General features: G+C 35.7%; 1 protein-coding gene and 1 long non-coding RNA gene across 5 annotated transcripts in view; both read left to right on the top strand.

Annotated features, from left to right (window-relative positions):
* Positions 1 to 18,734, top strand: part of LOC128031692 (NHS-like protein 1) — a 60,019-nt gene that overhangs the window by 30,203 nt on the left and 11,082 nt on the right. For all 4 annotated transcript variants that reach the window (XM_052620038.1, XM_052620039.1, XM_052620040.1 and 1 more), the window contains exon 2: positions 15,883 to 16,035. In XM_052620038.1, coding sequence (XP_052475998.1) covers positions 15,883 to 16,035 — 153 coding nt within the window. The remainder of the gene's footprint in view (positions 1 to 15,882; positions 16,036 to 18,734) is intronic.
* LOC128031700 (uncharacterized) lies at positions 6,032 to 7,913 on the top strand. The gene is made up of 3 exons (XR_008188136.1): positions 6,032 to 6,938; positions 7,021 to 7,324; positions 7,754 to 7,913. It is a non-coding gene; the product is annotated as an uncharacterized LOC128031700 (long non-coding RNA).

Raw genomic sequence — 18,734 nt, 5'->3', positions numbered from 1 at the left:
GCCGCAGACTCCTCACCTCCAAAATTCACCAGCAGCAAAATGCACTATGGGCACCCAAACCCTGGGCGGGACCACCAGCTCGAAAGGGCGTCCCACTGCAGGGCCAGCCCAACTACACCTTCAGTCCGTCCTGCCACGACTGGAAAGGTAGCGCTTCAAATCTAGTTTGCTCTTGTATGTAGCTTAAGTGCAAAAGCTGGTGCTCAAAGATGAATTATCTCACTTTATAATTTCTGTTGGCATAACAAAGAATGGCTAGCAGTATTAGCAGGTGTTAAAATTCAGAGCTATAGATCTTTTGAAACTCTGATTGGTTTTGACAAGTTTATGGTGGCGAAAAGTTGAAGAGCAATGATTAAAGTATAGTTTAATGTGTTGCCCAGTTTGAAGGATGCTGTTTGAAGTCTGGAACGTGGCAGGCCATGACAAGTCTAGTGCTGAGATACACAATAGCTGCAAGTGTTACTGAATTAAAGAGAGATTTCTAGAGAATCTGCTCCATAAGAGAATAGAGGATTATTCAAAGAGATGTTCCTTCAGTTTAGGTTTTATCTGTCTTTAAAGGATATTTCACCGTAAACTGCAAATTTGTCATCATTTACTTACTCTGATGTCATTCTAAATCTGTATGACTTTCTTCTGTGGAATACAAAAGGAAATATGTTGAGTAACATACTGACCCTTGTTTTCCAGATGATTACAAGGAATAAGAACTAAAAACTTTAAAGCTTGCCGATACAACAGAAAAATCCAAGCAATCTGACTCAAAATAATGATTTGTTCATGAATCAGGCCATTTATTTTAGGACTGTTATTTATATACTATTATAGTACTTACTAATATTTTTCATTTGCTTTTATATCTTCAGTTTTAATTGTATTAATTGGTGTGCTTTTGTGATTTCACAAACTATAACAATTTTAATTTATGTCGTAATATGTTGTCATAAACAAATCTGATTTTCCAGTGGGCCGATTTGCTCAGATTAAACCCACTGCATCTGAAGTTACTTTTAAGACCAATCCAGAACTTAATACTCTCTGTATACATGTTGCATGTAATATTAATCATTTTTCATATGCAGTCATAGTCTTAGCACAGGCTTGTTTAGGGCAGAGTTTTAGTTTAGGCCTTACTATGTTGACTAATCCTCAAGGTTCTTGGCAGACGACATATAACTGATTTCTTAGGGCTGTTTTAAAATCTCATCCCAGCCACCAGACAAGCTGCTCCCTTCACTTACATCAGATGTGCAGACAGATGTCTCCGAAAAACCGTATGTGACCTACAGTCCACTCTCATCAAAATTCAGTTCTTGATTCTCTTTGGGTAATTTTTGATTCTCAAATCGTGCTGGAGAACATGATCTTTAGGTTTTACACAAACTTGTGGCATTCACACCGTTCAAATGCTACTGCCAGTAAAGCAAAAAGAAAAGAAAAATTATACCAAATATGACTGTAAATATTCATTATAAAATCAATCAATATTAATATTACAATAATGCTTTGTGATTGTGTTTGAGGCAGTCATTCAGCTTCTCTTCAGAAGTGTTGGACAGTAGTAAGTTGGCCTACAGTCCATACGGTGAGATAAACACTTCTAATGCGGTCTAATTAGTGTAATTACTTTCAAACAGGCTTTGTGCTACAGCTGCTCAAGGAAGTATACACACATCTCACTCATAAACACACACCTCTTTCTCAATGAATGTCACTACAACGGGGCACAGACCTGCACTTCCTAGTGTTAATTTTTTTTTTGTCATCATCATCAAGTTCCCAAGAGACACTCCCTTCCCCTCTCCAGTGTCAGTTTATGAAAGGCTGAGATACTATGTAGTGCCACAAGATGTCACTATTATTTTACATTGCAGATTCTGCTACAATTCACAGTTTCATTATTTATTTTTAGTTTGAATGATAATAATTATTTTTTCTAAAGGAATCTGAGAGGACTGGGACCTCAGTTTACCCCAAAATAAAACATTTACCCGCCCTCGCCTCTCTTCTGTGGGACACAAATGGAGAAGTTTTGCAGTTTGTTCATACTATTGTTTTCCTCTGCTCTTACAACAAAGTAAATGGAAACTGAGGGTGTTAAGCTAAAGAAATAAAATAAAATAATTAACATAATGAGTATTATTTTTAAAGGAAATCTCTTATGCTCACCAAGGCTGCATTTATTTGATCAAAAATACTGTAAATCTGAAAAATTATTACATTTTAAAATTATTTTAATACATTTTCAAATGTAATTTATTCCTGTGATGGCAAAGATGAATTTTCAGTAGCCATTACTCCAGTCTTCAGTGTCACATGATCCTTCAGAAATCATTTTAATATGCTCTTTTGGTGCTCAAGAAACATTTATTATTATCAATGTTGAAAACAGCTGCTTAATGTTTTAGAGGAATAATTTTATTTTTTAAGGATTCTTTGATGAATGTAAAGTTACAACAAACAGCATTATTTTAATTAGAAATCACATCGTAAAGGTCTTTACTGCCACTTTATATATATATATATATATATATATATATATATATATATATATATACACACACACACACACACACACAGACACAATTGCCATGAACTAGTGATAGTTAAACCAAATAGGTCGTTTGAAGTCTAATTGAGAAGTGTGTATAATTTCTATTAAATTAATTCAAAAGCAAAACATCTGATATCAAAATGTTGATCAGTTTGGGAATAAGTCCCAAAACGCTTGTCTTTCATGTCTGCACACATGGTATCTACAACACTTGACTTACCAACATGGCACTTAAAAAGCGTCCACTACAAAACTCTAACAAATGTATGCAATACATACAGCAGTATTGTAAAACAAATATGTACACCACCATATTCAGTACTCAATAAGATGAGAACAGAAGAGAGTTTTCTTTATGCCAGGTTTTAAAAATACAATCCCAAATCCCAATATGGGCTCAGGAGTCTCTGCTGATGTGCTGTAGGGGATCGTATTTCTCATTGTGCTGGAACTGGCCCAGTTTTCTGACACAGATAATGGCACACTTTGGAGCTGATGCTGGGTCAGACATGTTACAGATCAATATGCCACATATGTTTGAGCAGACACAGTAGAGTGGCTGGCTGCTGTATTATTTATCAGGCCTGTGTCTGGGTGGGACTCATCTGATATTTTAATACTCCACACTTAGAAATCTGAAGGTTTGTTTCTCCTTACTGTTCTCTAGTCCAAGGGAGAGATATTGTTCACCACACTATTTGTGAATCAGAGAAAGAAGAATCAATGTCTATCTAAAATGATGAATATTCCTGTCTATCTTTATGTGTCCTGGTTGGGACACATACAAACTTTATCGTATATTGCTAATATACCAAAGTAAATTTGAAACGTGAGTGAAGTCAGATATCTTTCAAGAAATCATAAATGCATGTAAATAAAATCAAGTTGCTTAAGTTATGTTTGTGTTTAGAAAAATGTGCAAATGTTGGTATAAGATTTTTTTTAGTTTTTATGTTTTTGAAAGAAGTCTCTTATTCTAACCAAGGCAGCATTTATTTGATTAAAAACTCAGTAAAATATTGTGCAATTCTCACAATTATATTTAAATATATAATATAAATATATATAAATATATGTCTGGCCCTGATCTTTGCTGAAAACACTTTTTTTTCAGGATTCTTTTTCAAATAGAAAGTTCAAAAGAGCAGTGTTTATTTGAAATAGTATTAATAATGATAATAATATTAATAATATTTGAAAAATAAAATTATACAGGATTTACAATGTTTGCTTTCAACTTTTGATCAATTTAATGCAAAAAATCTCTATCCGATTAGGTATCTGATATTAAGTGCATGTTGTAGTTACGCATTTATTAGTCTGGTCTGTTTTGTGCTGACACAAGATCTTTCTTCACATTCTGAGCTAATGTCCTGACCTCACTGGCTTACAGCTACAACTGAATCTGTGGCTCTGCAGGGGCCGAGGTGACGCTGACCTTCTTGCTATCAAATGACCACAGAAAGCCTCTTTGCTTCAGTCGATGACATAATATCGTCTTTGATCAAGCAGCAAATGTCTGAATCTTGGATTGTAAGTCAGTTCACATATTGCTTTCAATAGAAACTAAGAAGCATTAACACCTCAAGTGCCTTTGAAAATGCCTCACTCAGGCATATTGTGTGTGGGTATCGTTGATTTAGAATTGAGCCAAGATGTAGAGCCCTCGCAAACCCTTGATGGATTTGTTTTCACCAAATTCACACACAGCTACCCTAGTAACCATAACCAGGTCATGTAAGAGTCAGGCACATGGGCTTTTGTTGAGAAAGAGCTTGAGCCTCATACAGACTCAGATTCTCTTGCATATTCATGTTTATTTTATGTCAATGCAAGCTCTGTTTTAACAGTAAGTTTAAATGTACTGTAAAAGCCTTTAAAAAAAAAGGTTTTCAGAGCGATCCTATGCAGTTACTAGGGTGCTCTGGGTGATTGCAAGTCTGTTGCCTGAAAATTGCTTACTTTAAATTTTATCTTGTTTAAACATTCCTAAATTAAGATACATTACTATAGAATCAAAATGACTTAAGATGTCAAGTTGGGTTTCCTGAAAAATCTATCAAATATAATATGCTCGAAAATAAATCTTTTACTGAGGTCGGAAAAATAAACTTAATTCAAAGGGAAAACAAGATTACTTTTCAGACCCCACAGGCAACAATTAACTTAATAAAAAATAAAAAAAACTTTATATCTTAAATCATTTTGCTTCTCAAGTAATCTTGATTTAAGAATGTTTATATATATAGTAATCACACATCTCAATAAACCACAAGCTTCAGGTAAAGTATCATTAATGTTCGCTTGTCTGTCATTTGCTTATAGCAAGTGGGAATTATGGTATTTTTTTTTATATATATATATAATGTCCATCTGTACGTTGTATAATGTGATACTAGATGACATAGCTGATTCATAAAACCTGTTTCAGGAAGTATCTGGATTACGATACATTGTGTAAGCAGCATTTCACATTGTGATCAGTACATATTGACAGCTCCTCTGATTTATACTTGTAAATCATGTTTGTTTTCACCAGCAATATGAGGTCAAAGGCTGTTAACCCGGTGACTGCAGACACTGGACTGAGTGGGTCCATTGTGTGAAACAGCATGCAGGACGAATGATAAAGTCTGTTGTGCAGGTGTGGGCTCACGTGACTCACTCACTCACTGAAGTACCCTCTCTTTCCTCTACTGTTGCTAGGGGACTCTTTTTTTTGGATTCTCTCTAATAATCCATGTTTTTGCTGTCGGGTGTGATGGCTGTTTGATTAAAGGTGACATAGAACAGCATAACCTTTTCATCTACTAATATCTCTCTTACGAATACATGAATATGAGAGTGATTGCATTGAATATTTATTTGCATTTGTTAAGACTGTTCAATCAGAGGAAATGGAACAAACATTAAGATTCTGATTGGAGATTTAATACACTGTAAAAAAATTCTGTAAATTTACAGCATATTAACAGCGTAAATATACAGTACTGAACTGTTTTCTAAAATTACGGTGTCTTACCGTAAATGCACACGTGATCGGTGGGAGAGGGGGAACCAAAGGCTAGCCGACACATGGAGGAGCATGGTTTCAGTCAAAGTTTTATGGATTTCATCTCAAGTTGAGGCTCATTTACAGGTAAGCAGATCAAAGTCTGAATACATTTTTTATCTTAAACTGCAGCGTTTTTTTAATGTGGGAACAATATTTTAATTTACCTTTGACAAATCTTGCCAAGACGGTGAACTAGCATGTATGCAATTTTTACAAATTTCTCCTGAAAGTTAAGTGTGTGTGTTTGTGAAGGATTTGCATCGTTTTTTTTTCTTTCCTGGTGTAAAATCCTGTAAATGTTAAACTTGTAAATAGTTAAATATAAAATACTTCCGTTCGCTGATTATTTAATTGGATATGAATTGAACATATTTGGCAACTTTAGAAGATGAGCACGTGATCGGTGGGGGAGGGGAGCAACGGTCGGTTAGCGTCTGATACCAGAGAAAAGCATCATCAGTCTCTGTGAATAAAACGGATATTATCTCAAATATAATCTCGATTACAGATTGCAGATAACGAGGATATGAAGTAAGTGTGTTTTCCTGATTTTCTGAAACACTTATTTGCACAATTATATTTACATTTTGCATTGGCGCCAACCCAGTGTAGTTTAAAATGGAGGATTTGTTTTATTTGCATTAATGTTGCTAAGTTAGGTGCGTATAAAGTTGGTAACTTATATATTATCCTTATATATTGGGAAATCGAAAATAGGCCTGTAAACTTAATTTTACTTAGGAAGCATAAACTCATCGCCTTTTGCATGAGCACTTGACTGGATAGATGGAAAGAGTAGCGTTAACGTTATGGTGAGAAACGTTTGTTTTTTTCGGAGTGACACATTAGTCTTTCAATATAAGTCGTATCTAAAACTAGTTAGAGTGTAATCTAAATAACTTATTGTTAATAAAGTGGGCTTTGTATGTGAGCACATTTTAATTTTAATTTTGCACTGGATTTATTGGCACAAATCTCTATATCACAGAGGAAACGTTACTTCATTCACTTACATTCTAACTTGTTCCTCAGCCTCAAATACAGTTTTGTGTGTGTGTGAGAGAGAACGAGAGTGTGTGTGTGTGTGTGTGTGTGTGTGAGAGAGAGAGAGAGAGTGTGTGTGTGTGTGTGTGTGAGAGAGAGAGAGAGAGTTAGAGAGAGAGGAAGAGGAGAGAGCAGTAGACAGAATATTTTTAAGTGTTTTTAATGAAAAGTTGGAGGATGTCCCTGGATGAGAACAAAGATATGGTACACCTGCTTGTCAAGATTCTAACGTTAATGTCCCACTTCCAGGAACACGAAGATGGACTGGTTTCACATGCAGATGTAAGTATTTTATTTTCTTCTTTCCACTTCACCACATTATATTATGTAATATTATTATTTGTGTATTGTGTGTTCTCTACAGGTTGCAGCATCTGCATCTGATGTTGAGAAGACACTCAATCTACCTGCCAATCCTCATCTGATTTTGCTGGGTTAGTGTGTCATTGCACATGATGAAGAAGAAACATTTACTGATGGCTGAGATATAAAATTGTTAACATTGCTGTTGTGCACAATTGTTAAAATTGCTTCTTCTTTTTTTCTTTTTTTTTTTTGTGAGTGTCCAGTCAACATTTTTGACTGCAGTTGCAAGTGTTTGCTGTGCACTACATCTTCAATCTGCAGTATCAAGAGGAGGCCTGTTGCATGTTAGAGTTTTTTCAAAGGTAAGTGTTTTCCTTTTTCCGTATGTTTTAATCACTCTCTTAGAATCTGTGGTAACACTTTATAATAAGTATACAGTAGTAAAGTAATAAATTATTTGCAAACTAGTTACCTCAACCTTTCTCCTGTGTTCTACTTGTGTTCTTCCATTTCAGTTTTTTCAGTTCATCATCTGAAACACTGTCAAATGTGGTTTTATTCGCATGCCAGACACGGAGAAAATAGGAGAAAGGCATGTAGATCCACATTAAATCGAAACGAGTCAGAATATATATATAGATCGTTTGCAAATGATTTATAAGTGCTTTATTACTTTATACTTATTATAAAGTTTTACAAAATTAATCTAAATTCTAAACCAAATTAATTAATCAGAATTTTGAAAAATGGTTATTATACACTTCGGTAATGTGTAATGCAACTTTCCTTAGATGATTCTATGGAATAAACCCAGAAAGAGGCTCAAAGACCTGCCGAGGCAAGGTAGTCTCCAAGAAGACGGGGAAGGTGGTGAATAAGAAGTCCACTACAGTCAATCCAAAGGTTGCCACTCTACAAAAAAATCGAATGGACTTCAAATGGGACTTCATCTAGGCAAGTGAAGTTACACATACATTTTCATTAAATACAGTTCTTAATACAACTTATTTCACAGTTTACACACAGAATATTTCTCACATTTAAACTTGTTTAACAAAAAAAAAAATCAACATTTAAAAGTAGTCAGTTGAAAAAGACTGGTGTGACTCATTTTGGCTACTAACGTTGCGTCCCTGTAGTTTGCATTGCATAAAATAAAATAATTTACAGCAAAGAAACGGTTTTATAAATAAAATCCACAAACCTATATTTGACCCAAAAAAAAGTCGTCAGTGGCACTGAGAACTACCCTGAAGAGGATACAGTCCGCACTCATTACAACCCCTATGTTGTTGCGACTGTTCAGTCCCAGGTTACACAAAAACTATCCAAACACACAAAAAAATTTCGAGGTTGAAATAATATAATGATTTTATTAAAACCATGATTTTTTTTATTTTTTATTTTTTTTTGAGTACATGCACACTATTAATCAGTTTAGTTGGTCCACTAATGATGCTCAAATGCACCGTTACCTCTCTGTCCTCTAACCGGTCACCCCACTTTATTCCGGGACCTAGCAATTTACAAATTAAGTACTGGTCATACTAATAGTGTGGAAACAATGAGAAAAAAAAGAGAAAAGAAGCATTTCCCATTTCTATGAATTATAAAAAATTGTATGCAAGCGCTCAACTTTGAAAAAAATTAAATAAGATTTACTTTGCGAAAAGTATATTATAAGTAAATTTGACTGTTCTAATATAAAGTGCAACTCACCTGTCATTCTCAGGTAAAATCTGCTTAATATTTAACTTAACACTCATGAAGAAATTAAGTAAATATGTTTTATAATTTTTTTTTGTTTTGTTTTAACTTTTTCAAATTACATCTTAATGGTTAAAATACATTTTAGAAATATGTTTTATTCTCAAATTCCATTTTTATTCCTGTTACAATTAAAACATGGAATAACAATTGTGTAATTATTCCTTAAACATCATTTTTTAATGATTATTATTATTTTTATTACTATAATTCTTATTTGTATTATTATATTACTTTGAAAATGACATATTCTACTGTACAAAAGTGATATATTTCCGTCACAATCACATCACATTAGACCGAACCTTTATTTTGAAGGATTGATGTGAAGACGCTTGATTTTTTTTTTTTTGTGTATGTGGGATAGAGCTGCAACTATTGATTATCTTTTCTGTAAACTAATGTGACGTGTGGGCGGAGCTAAAGAATCACGAGCGCCAGTAGGCTTTTGCATTGAGAGCGTTTGGAAGTTGTGACATTAGCATGAGGAAAAAAAACCATCATCCAAAACAAACCATGGTTAACAGTCAGATTCAGCCGTTTATTTATGATCCAGAATCAGATCCTGAGGCTGAAACTGAACGAAAGCAGCAGCAGCAGCAACGACTCGCTCCGAGCGGGGCTCGAACCCGGGTCTCCGATGGGAGGCGGACGCACTAACAAGAAGGCAGAGATATTTGAAGCAGTTTTACTCACCGCCTGTGGTTCCAACACACGATTGTGACCCTTTTTCGTTGGGATTGCATCATCCTTAAGAAATAAACGATACGCAAATCCGTCGTCAAACTGGGCCTTGTGAACAAGCATCTTCAAAATGCAGGGAACAAACAAAAACACTTGCACAACTCCGTTGATGCTCTGTAAAAATAAACTCCATCCACTGGTCCCTTAATGCTGTTTTTTTTGGTAATCTGTGCAGGGTTGTCTTGCCCTGGCAACCAAAAACACACTTCTTTTGTGACATTTCGTGACGCTCTCGCTCTGATCAGTGAAGTCTGTTGTGCTCTCTCTGCTCTGCTATACGGGAGCACGCGCTCTTCCGGCAGAAGTGCCTCAGGACCCATATAAGGAAATTCCGCTCCATCTAACGTCACACAGAGCCATACTCGAAAAAAAACTTTCCGAAACTTGTGACAAACCGGAAGGAGTATTTTTGGAACTTTGTCGATGTTTAGCATGGGAATCCAACTCTTTAACAGTGTAAAAAACTCAGTATGCATGAAATAGCATTTCACCCCCCCCCCCCCCTTTAATCTAGTGTTCCTTTTTTTGATTAACTAATTAATCCTTTGGATAACTTTACAAAAATTATAAGTACAACTTCTAACATAATATTGCAACTTTTATTAATTAATACACTAATCCACATCGCGATTTCAGTTAGTGTACAACACTATTTTATTGTATTCATCACAAATGTGACAAATTCTGTGACAATCCACATTATTTGCCTAATTCCGTTTTCATGATTTGATTCTGTGATTGCCTCCATGTTTTTCACATCGTGGAAATCGTAGGGTCCTAAGTTTCTGAAATGTTTTATATTATTATACAGTATACATGTTTTTTGTTACGTTCTATTAAAATTCTGCTGATGTTATTTTAACTTAAAAAGGATTTTTCTCAATGTTTATGTTTCAGACTACACCCCTCCCTGGCTACACTTGCATCAGAGTTGGTGACAGTTTTATGCTTCTGAAACGTTCTTGGACTGTTCTACAAATCCTTGCCAGGTTTTGACTTATTACACCAAAATAAGATTCTTGTTCAGAAGTTGTTTGCCATTTCTTAAAGGCTGTTTTTAGGGGAACGTACACTCCAAGCCCATGCCCATGCATTGTCATACTCATAGCACAAAGCTAGACCTAAAACGGCTGTTTGTTTTGTGTTTTATATGGTCAACTTAAATTAGTTTAAATATGTCCACAGACTTCTGCAGGGTTCATTTTGCACATTGTCTGTTTTGTAAATTGGTTAATTTTCTTCTCTCTTCATCTCATCTTTCTCTAACACATACAAAGACTGATTCTTCCATTTTGATTGCTTATTTTTTTTTTTTTTTTTGAGAAAGCATTTGAATTATTGGTTGGGCACTTAAATAAATAGTGTTCTATAAGAAATACCCCCTTGGTCCTCTCTTTTCTGTCTATTTGCTGCCACTTTTTAGTATAAATTAAATGCCAGTTTGTGAATTTGTTAAAATACAGGTATTTTTAATAAAGTTAATGGTTGGCAAAATTGCCAGTTCTACGGTTTAGAAAAAAAAAAAAACTAGAATACAGTAATGATCCTGAAAAATTACGGTACACCGCTGGAAACCCTGCTGCCAGTATATTACTGTTAATTTACAAAAAAAGCTGTAATTCAGAAAACTGTAAAATAACGGTACACAGCTGGAAACCCTGCTGCCAGTATATTACTGTTAATTTACAGAAAAGCTGTAATTCTGGAAACTGTAAAATAACGGTACACAGCTGGAAACCCTGCTGCCAGTATATTACCGTTAATTTACAAAAAAGCCGTAATTCAGAAAACGGTAATAAAACTGTAAAATTACGGTACACTGCTGGAAACCCTGCTGCCAGTATACTACCGTTAATTTACAGGACAATTTTTTACAGTGTAGTTAATAATAATAAATCCTTTGTGACTTAGAAAAAAAAAATACTGAGAATTTTGCTCTGCTGATCTTCAGTGCAAAGAATGCAAAAGTTAAATGCAGCAAATGTATTTTAAGTAGGGATGCAGCAATATCAAAAATTTTGTCAAAATGATAACTTATTTATTTATTTTACATATTTATTTTTATGAAACATCTAACCAGTGTATATTGGATGAAAATCGAACTTTCTAATAAATGAGGGATAGAGAGAAAAAAAACTTTTTTAGTTGTCTTATCTTTCATTTGAACATCAACTGGAAGCCAGAACTGCTACAGATTTCCCCTCCAGAAACAAAGACACAAAAAGTGCATGATGCACTTGCACATTTGAGCTAGTTTTTAATACCTTATACATTATACATACAGAGCAAACCCTGTCTATGAACCCATTCCTCATTAAAGTTCAAGTGCTTTCTTCCTTTTCCTTCCTGTCTTTTGTGGTATACTACGTTTTTCTGTTTGTCTGGCATTTTCACACAATGGCACACGATGGCTGAGACGTCTTTGAGGGAGTCCACACACTGCTGGAGTTTTGTTCACAATCCCCAATCTGTCTCATTATAGTTCTATTCATCTCTATTGTATCAGCATTAAAATCCCAACTGAACTATGGTTTGTATAGCGGTGCAAGTCATTAAGAGATGTTTCTTCTATAGAAATGCAATTTGCCATATGTTCTTTTGGTATAAAAGTGAGTGAAAAACAATACTGTATTATGTGAAGATTATTAATTTAGCTGTTGTTCATCTCTTCAGGCTAGTGTTTAATAGGCATTTATGTTGGCCCTCCAGCTGTTTTACATGGATAAGTTTGTCTTCTTCAGTTAATGATTTGTCTGGGACATGGGGAGGAGTGCTAGAGCTTCTTTCTGTTTATATACAGTATGTGTGTTTCAGGACTGGTAGTGCTGGAAACCTCTAAATACAATAGGTTCAGTCAGGCAGAAAGTTTTTTGCATTTTAGGGGGCTGTACCCCAATCTCCTTATTAGTGTGCCCTTTAGCTGAGCCAGGGTAAGCCAACGGAATACACAACATCAACCAGGAAAAAGACAAACAAAGCAGCTCTAGAAGCAGTAGCTACAACAAGTGTAAGGAACAGAGATGTCAGTTTTTATATGTATATATATAATATATATTTTTTTAAATAATATGTAATTGCACCTAAAAGACAGTGAAGGGTCATTTAAAAATTAGCATGAAAATTAAAGTAAAAAAAAAACAAAAACATTCTTCGATCTTCAGGTGAAACAGACTGGTGACGTGCAGTATACAAAAAAAAAAAACCTTCTCCCTGGTGACGTATACAAAAATGTGATGTTTTTTTCTCAATAATCTGTTTGACTCAGATGTTTCATTGTGACTTTTAAACACACCGTTTGCAAGAACTAGAATTTTTTTAGTGGAACCAGAACCTAAACCAGATTCATTAAATTTGTTCCAATGTTACAGATGAAAAGTACATAAAGCTGCAATTTAGAAATACATCTTGCACAATATTTACTTAAATTCACCCCAAATCTAAATGGTCGATTTGGGAAAGCTATCATTAAATTAGAATTTGACAAGTGGGTCTACCAAATCTGTTTTTAAGTGGAGAAGGGGCAATTAACATTTTTACTACTGCTGTAAAATCGCTCTAACAAACTATTACAGCATACTTCAGATTTTTGTATCCAGTTCTTATTCAAAGTGCATAAAATCAGGGAGTGACATTTGCTGTGCTACTGAGTGGTCGTCACGCTCTATATGATGGTAACCACGTTGGATCAGTGTCAATGCATCGTTGCCATCTGTGTGTCAGGTGAGTGTGCGTTGATGAACAGAGGGCTGTCATTTACAGCACTACTGACTGGCACTCCAGCCTTGGTAAATATCAGATTTAAATGTCCTTTTCTCAAGAAACTCAACTTGAAGGTTTAAATTCACTTCTGACCAACCTTATGTGTAACCTTAAAATGCTGAATGGCCATTCACAGTTTATTAGAAAGGGGGGAAAAAGGAGAGCGAGGAAGAAAAATAACACTTGCTTCGACACTAATGAAATACTGCAGCAGTGAGCCCCTAAATAGGAGCCTGGTGGGTGACCACCACCTTAATCTCTGCTGAATGTTCTAAGATCCTTTTCAAACTCGTCCTGGGCCCCCCAGCTCAAAAGAAAAAGAAAGAGTGAAAGGAGGAGTGGCAGGGGCTGCAGCGGTGTAGAGAAACACAATAGGCTGATTGTCAGTGATCCATAGTCAATGGCACAGATCCAAGTTGGTTATACCTCCACAGCTGTAAAGGAAAGGTGAGAGAGACTTAAACCTATGCAATGCGACAGAGAGACATGCTCTATAGCTTGAGACATGAGGGGAGGAGAGACGCACAATTGATGAGAGAGGAAGGTGGATGCAGAGAGAGTGTGAGAGAACAACTCAAACAGCAACTGAATATCCTCTGGGGTGGGCTAATGTGTGTGAGAGAGAGTAAGAGAGAAAGTGAGAGAGAGATAGAAGAGGAGGGGGAGTGTTGAATGCTGTGCCAGTCAGCGTAAAATGAGTAAAGAGAGAGTGTTGTATGGTTAGTGGCTGGTTTTCCCTCCTTTCTCTTCCTCACACTCACTTTCTCCGATGGTAGACTAATACATCCTTACGCGCACATCTCTCAGAGGATCGATCACCCATCACAATGGTGTTCATCGCGACCACTCTTAAATCTGTCATTAAGTACTTCAAAAAGAAGGGTAAGCTCCTCTCATCATGTAATGTGCCCGTTCAGGTTTATCTTATTGCTTGTGTAGCTCAAGGTCAAGTAGACTGAAGTAGTTTGGGGTGTGGGGTTATTCATCACTGCTGCTGTGGGCTGCATGCATCTGATCCGGAGCACTGTGCTACATTTGTTTGTGAGTTTCCTTTTATAGCATGGCACTGATCTCCTTATAGTGACCTTGTTCTGCAAGTTTAAGTGCATTTTATTGGTGGTGTAATGCTCAGATGCACTGTTTCGTTCATTTTTAAAATATCTTTCCTTAAGTGTTAACCAAATGATTCAGATTATATGTATATATGCACATGTGTGTGTGTGTGTGTGTGTGTGTGTGCGCGCGTGTGTAAATTCATTAATTTCTATATTAATAAGATATTTATCATTTAAATTATATATTATGAATATTTTAATTATATGTAATAATTATACAAATATATCAATATTATTATTTTTTACTTTTGAAATGAATTATTGGTTTGGTATGAGATGATGGTAGATTATTATACACAGTTAATGACTATAAAAACTCAATATTGATACAGGTTGTAAATGCACATCTAAGTTTAGATTACATCTGTACTGCACTTGTTTACACATTTAAATTTTGAAGCCTTAGGATATTTTACAACAGAGCCATTGATGTTTTGGTAGACTAGTGAATCCTACCGTCATGTGTTTTGAGCTCATGACCTAGTACTCTCTTATGAACTCTTGCACTCGAGGAAACTCTAATCACTGACATACATTTTGTATGGAAAAAACGCATTGATAAGACTGACCTGGTTAATCTTACCCAGAGGGCCTTGGTATAATCGATTGTTTAATGTGGGTTGTCAAGGCACCAGCCAGAGACAAGTATGTCTCCAGTGTCTTTGGACGCAGTGGTGCAGAAGTGTTAGATTGGTCCAGCCCCTCGTACATTTTTTCATCTGTTCTCTCTGAGGGAGCCTAAGAGACCACACATGACTGCAGCTCCCAAATCTCATGTACCTCATGTACCTCAGCCACAGGCAGAGTTTTTCTTTCTGTCTGAATTATATCTCATCATGCTGACATCTGGATTGAGTTGATTAAAACTAAAACTTATCTTACAATTTTGACTAATACCAATAAGACAGTAACTAATTTGTTGTATTACAACTGTAGTAATATAATATAATTGTACTGTTTTATGTATAGTATATAAGAAAATAAAGACACAAAAAAGAAACAAAATAATTCAATGGTAATTAATTGAACTTAGGCAAAATTATAAATGAAAATATGAAGGCTGAATACTAATGTATTAGTATTTCTTGAAGGTTAATTTGAGTGTTAAATGATGTCAAAGGTAATTTATATGTAAATCTAAATATCAAATATCACTATTATCACAAAGGTACCTGTACGGTACATGCACCCCTAAATAGACCTAAAAGACAGTGTTACTCAGGTTTTTACATTGAAAGGACGCACATTTCTGGTCACATATAATGAACCAACATTTTCATGGTCAACTATTGCACCTTCCCTACAAAGAACTTCCTGCCCATAGTCTAATGAGAATAAACCAACCTGGACAATAAATGGAAGCTCATTTCTAGTCAACGCTGGGTAGAGCAACACAAAAGTTTAGTGCACTTTAATTTGGGATATATACCATTTTCATCAGTCTAAACCTAAGCAGCTGCAATGCACGTTTACAGAAACCACTGACCTTCTTCCTTTAAACATGTGGAAATGTAATGTGTCCTTGTTTCTTATAGCGGTGTCCAGTTTAGATGAGGAGAGCAAGTGGTCGGTGCACTACACAGCCCCCTGGCACCAACAGGAGAATGTCTTCCTGCCAGGATCCAGACCAGCCTGCGTCGAGGACCTTCACCGTCAGGCCAAAGTCAACCTGAAAACAGTCCTCAGAGGTCAGAGACAAGAACTACACTACTTTTTCACTTAAGCAAAACACAATTATAATCTCAACAGTACAAGCAGAGATTCATTAGAAGATTAGAAGATTCAGCATAATTGCTTCATATAATCAGCAAATACAAAATGCCTTGCAGAAGAATATGTGATTTCTCTATTACAGACCCACTGAGCATTATAATGAAGATAACATTACCACTGTGCAGAAAGTTCCCGTGCACAACAATTTTACCCTGTAATGAAGCAGAGTATTTTTGACAGTATACTGCCTGAGATGCAAATGTTATAACCCTGCTTCAATTCCACCAAATTACAAAAGTGTTTTGTAATCCTGGTCCTGCAGACCCATAGCACTGCACATCTTGTATGTCTCTCTTATGCCACTCATATACTACACGTTTGTCAGATCAAGGCTGTTTGGGTATCATAAAGTTGCTGTGGATTGCACATTACATGATGGATCAATGACTGGGGGTTATACACTACGCAGTATTTCACTAGGAAGAATCCCAGACAATTCTGTCTCTTTTACAAAACGGATACACAAGATCCACGCATAAACGCATTGTCCTGTATCTAATTGGCTGTAGCTGTAGGTTGTCACCGATGTCATCTCCAACCAAAACACTTTTCACAATGCAACACTTCCAGGTACCAGGTCCAGATATTTAGCCTGCTAAATATTTCTCAGGCATACCCAATGCATTGGTGCTTCACTCAGATCGCGTCTTTGATAATACACACAATGTGAATGTCACTCACATGAAGGAGAACAGATTTGCCTCAGATTTTGGGCTTTCATCTGTGATCTCCAAGAAAAATGTGTCGGCAAGTGAAAATTGGGCCTAAAATCATGTAATGTTTACCTGTTATTAGCTAAGTTCTGATGAGCTGATTATCTGAATCAAGTGTGTTAATAAAGATATACAAAATATACACTGTTGTGGACTGAAAACCACTGTTTTAGACTACTGTAATGAAACATTTAAAACATCTTCTGAAAGCCAACTTATTGCCAGTTAATGTTAATTTAATAAAGGTTTTGATAATAGTAATAATACATTTGAAAAAGAAGCAGTAAGGATACACTGATCTGTTTTCAAGGGGTGAACATGACTCTCAGCATCCAAGTACAGGCTAAAGACTTTTTAAAAATGAGGGTCGGCGGGAAATGGTCATTTTTCACATCTGATTTCTTACACAGGACCGCAGAACACAAATTGTCTTTTTTATACTTTTAAACAAGAGCATGTTGTCCAAAAAATTAGACACACAATTTTTGAGTGATGTTTTAAATAGTAGTTAAAATATTAACCAATTACCAGTGGATTCCATGAAGTACCGTCTATGTCCATTAGTTCCCCTTGAAAATATTTGTCATAATGGAAGTAAAATGGATCATGAATGAAGCTTTCTGTCGACTTTACGCTCTCTGTTTCTGAATCTTCCTGGTTTTGTGTCTTTGCCTGTTTTTTGGTTCATGTTACCTTGTATCAATACACTCCCCACAGGGATTTAAAAAAACCTTCCCCAACCAGCTTCAGTAGACCCTAATGGCATATGTCCTTGTCATTTGACCTTCTGCTGCACTTGGGTATATTATCCTATACCAGTGAACATCACTTTCCTCTGTATATGGAAACCAGATACATTTTACTTTGATGACTCCTCTTAAATTCTCCATTTGACCTTGCTATTGCATTAATAACTAGTCCTCAGAGGTGCTCTGGAATGCTAATATACCAGTGTGTGCTTGTGGGATGTTTTGACTCCAGTGGGGGCAGCAGGTGGCACACCAAATGTCTGTTTCCCCCTTTTTCCCAGCGAGCTTTGGCAGGGTCATGGCTGTTTTCTGTCGATTTGTTAAAATTGTGAATTATATATATATATATATATATATATATATATATATTAATCTAATTTGCATTCATTGACTGCCCACATCACATCTTTTGAATGTTTTTCCTCTCACTCTATGAATCACAATGTGGCAATTAAGAGTCGACTGCAGTCACTGCAGCTGTACAACAATCAATTTTTATTGACAATATAGATTTTGATAACTGATTGGTAACCTTGCAACAATCAGTTACTAATCATTCATTGATACCTTCACCCTCATCCAATTACAAATCTGTAAAACATTCTTCCTTTCAGTGAGGATTAACACAAAATGAGATGTTTTGCTAGATGTTCATACAACAGAGGAAAGTCTTTGTAATGACTTAAAGGTGTATACAGTAAATGAATGCAGAACTTACATTTTTGCCTGACCTATTCCTTTAACCCCTTCTTGGATGGGTGATGAAGCTGCTTTAAGAGGTAAAGTGAAAAGTCCTCTTAAGGATTAAATCCCTCACACATGCTCTCGGTCTCACTCTTTGTCTACCCTTCACTCTTTGAGCTACTAACATATTAACCTGTATTAGCCTCTACTCACTAATCACAGCTCAAAATGCATAGCTAATTATAATTATTGAATCCAGTAGAGTTTTTACTGATTAGCATGCTGTGAAGTATGATTACAAGCCTCCTTAAATACACCAACACTCTTATATTCTGCAATAAAGTGCTTCTGATTATATGCAGCATGAGAAACACAAAGCTTATTTCCATTAAAATTCACCTGATCTAAATGAGCCTCTTGCCTCTGTCCAGCATATGTGTAAGACATATATATTAATATACATTAAGA

This window comes from Carassius gibelio, chromosome A17 (assembly GCF_023724105.1).
Source record: "Carassius gibelio isolate Cgi1373 ecotype wild population from Czech Republic chromosome A17, carGib1.2-hapl.c, whole genome shotgun sequence".
NCBI lineage: Eukaryota > Metazoa > Chordata > Actinopteri > Cypriniformes > Cyprinidae > Carassius > Carassius gibelio.
This window is presented reverse-complemented; position numbering and strand designations above follow the sequence as displayed.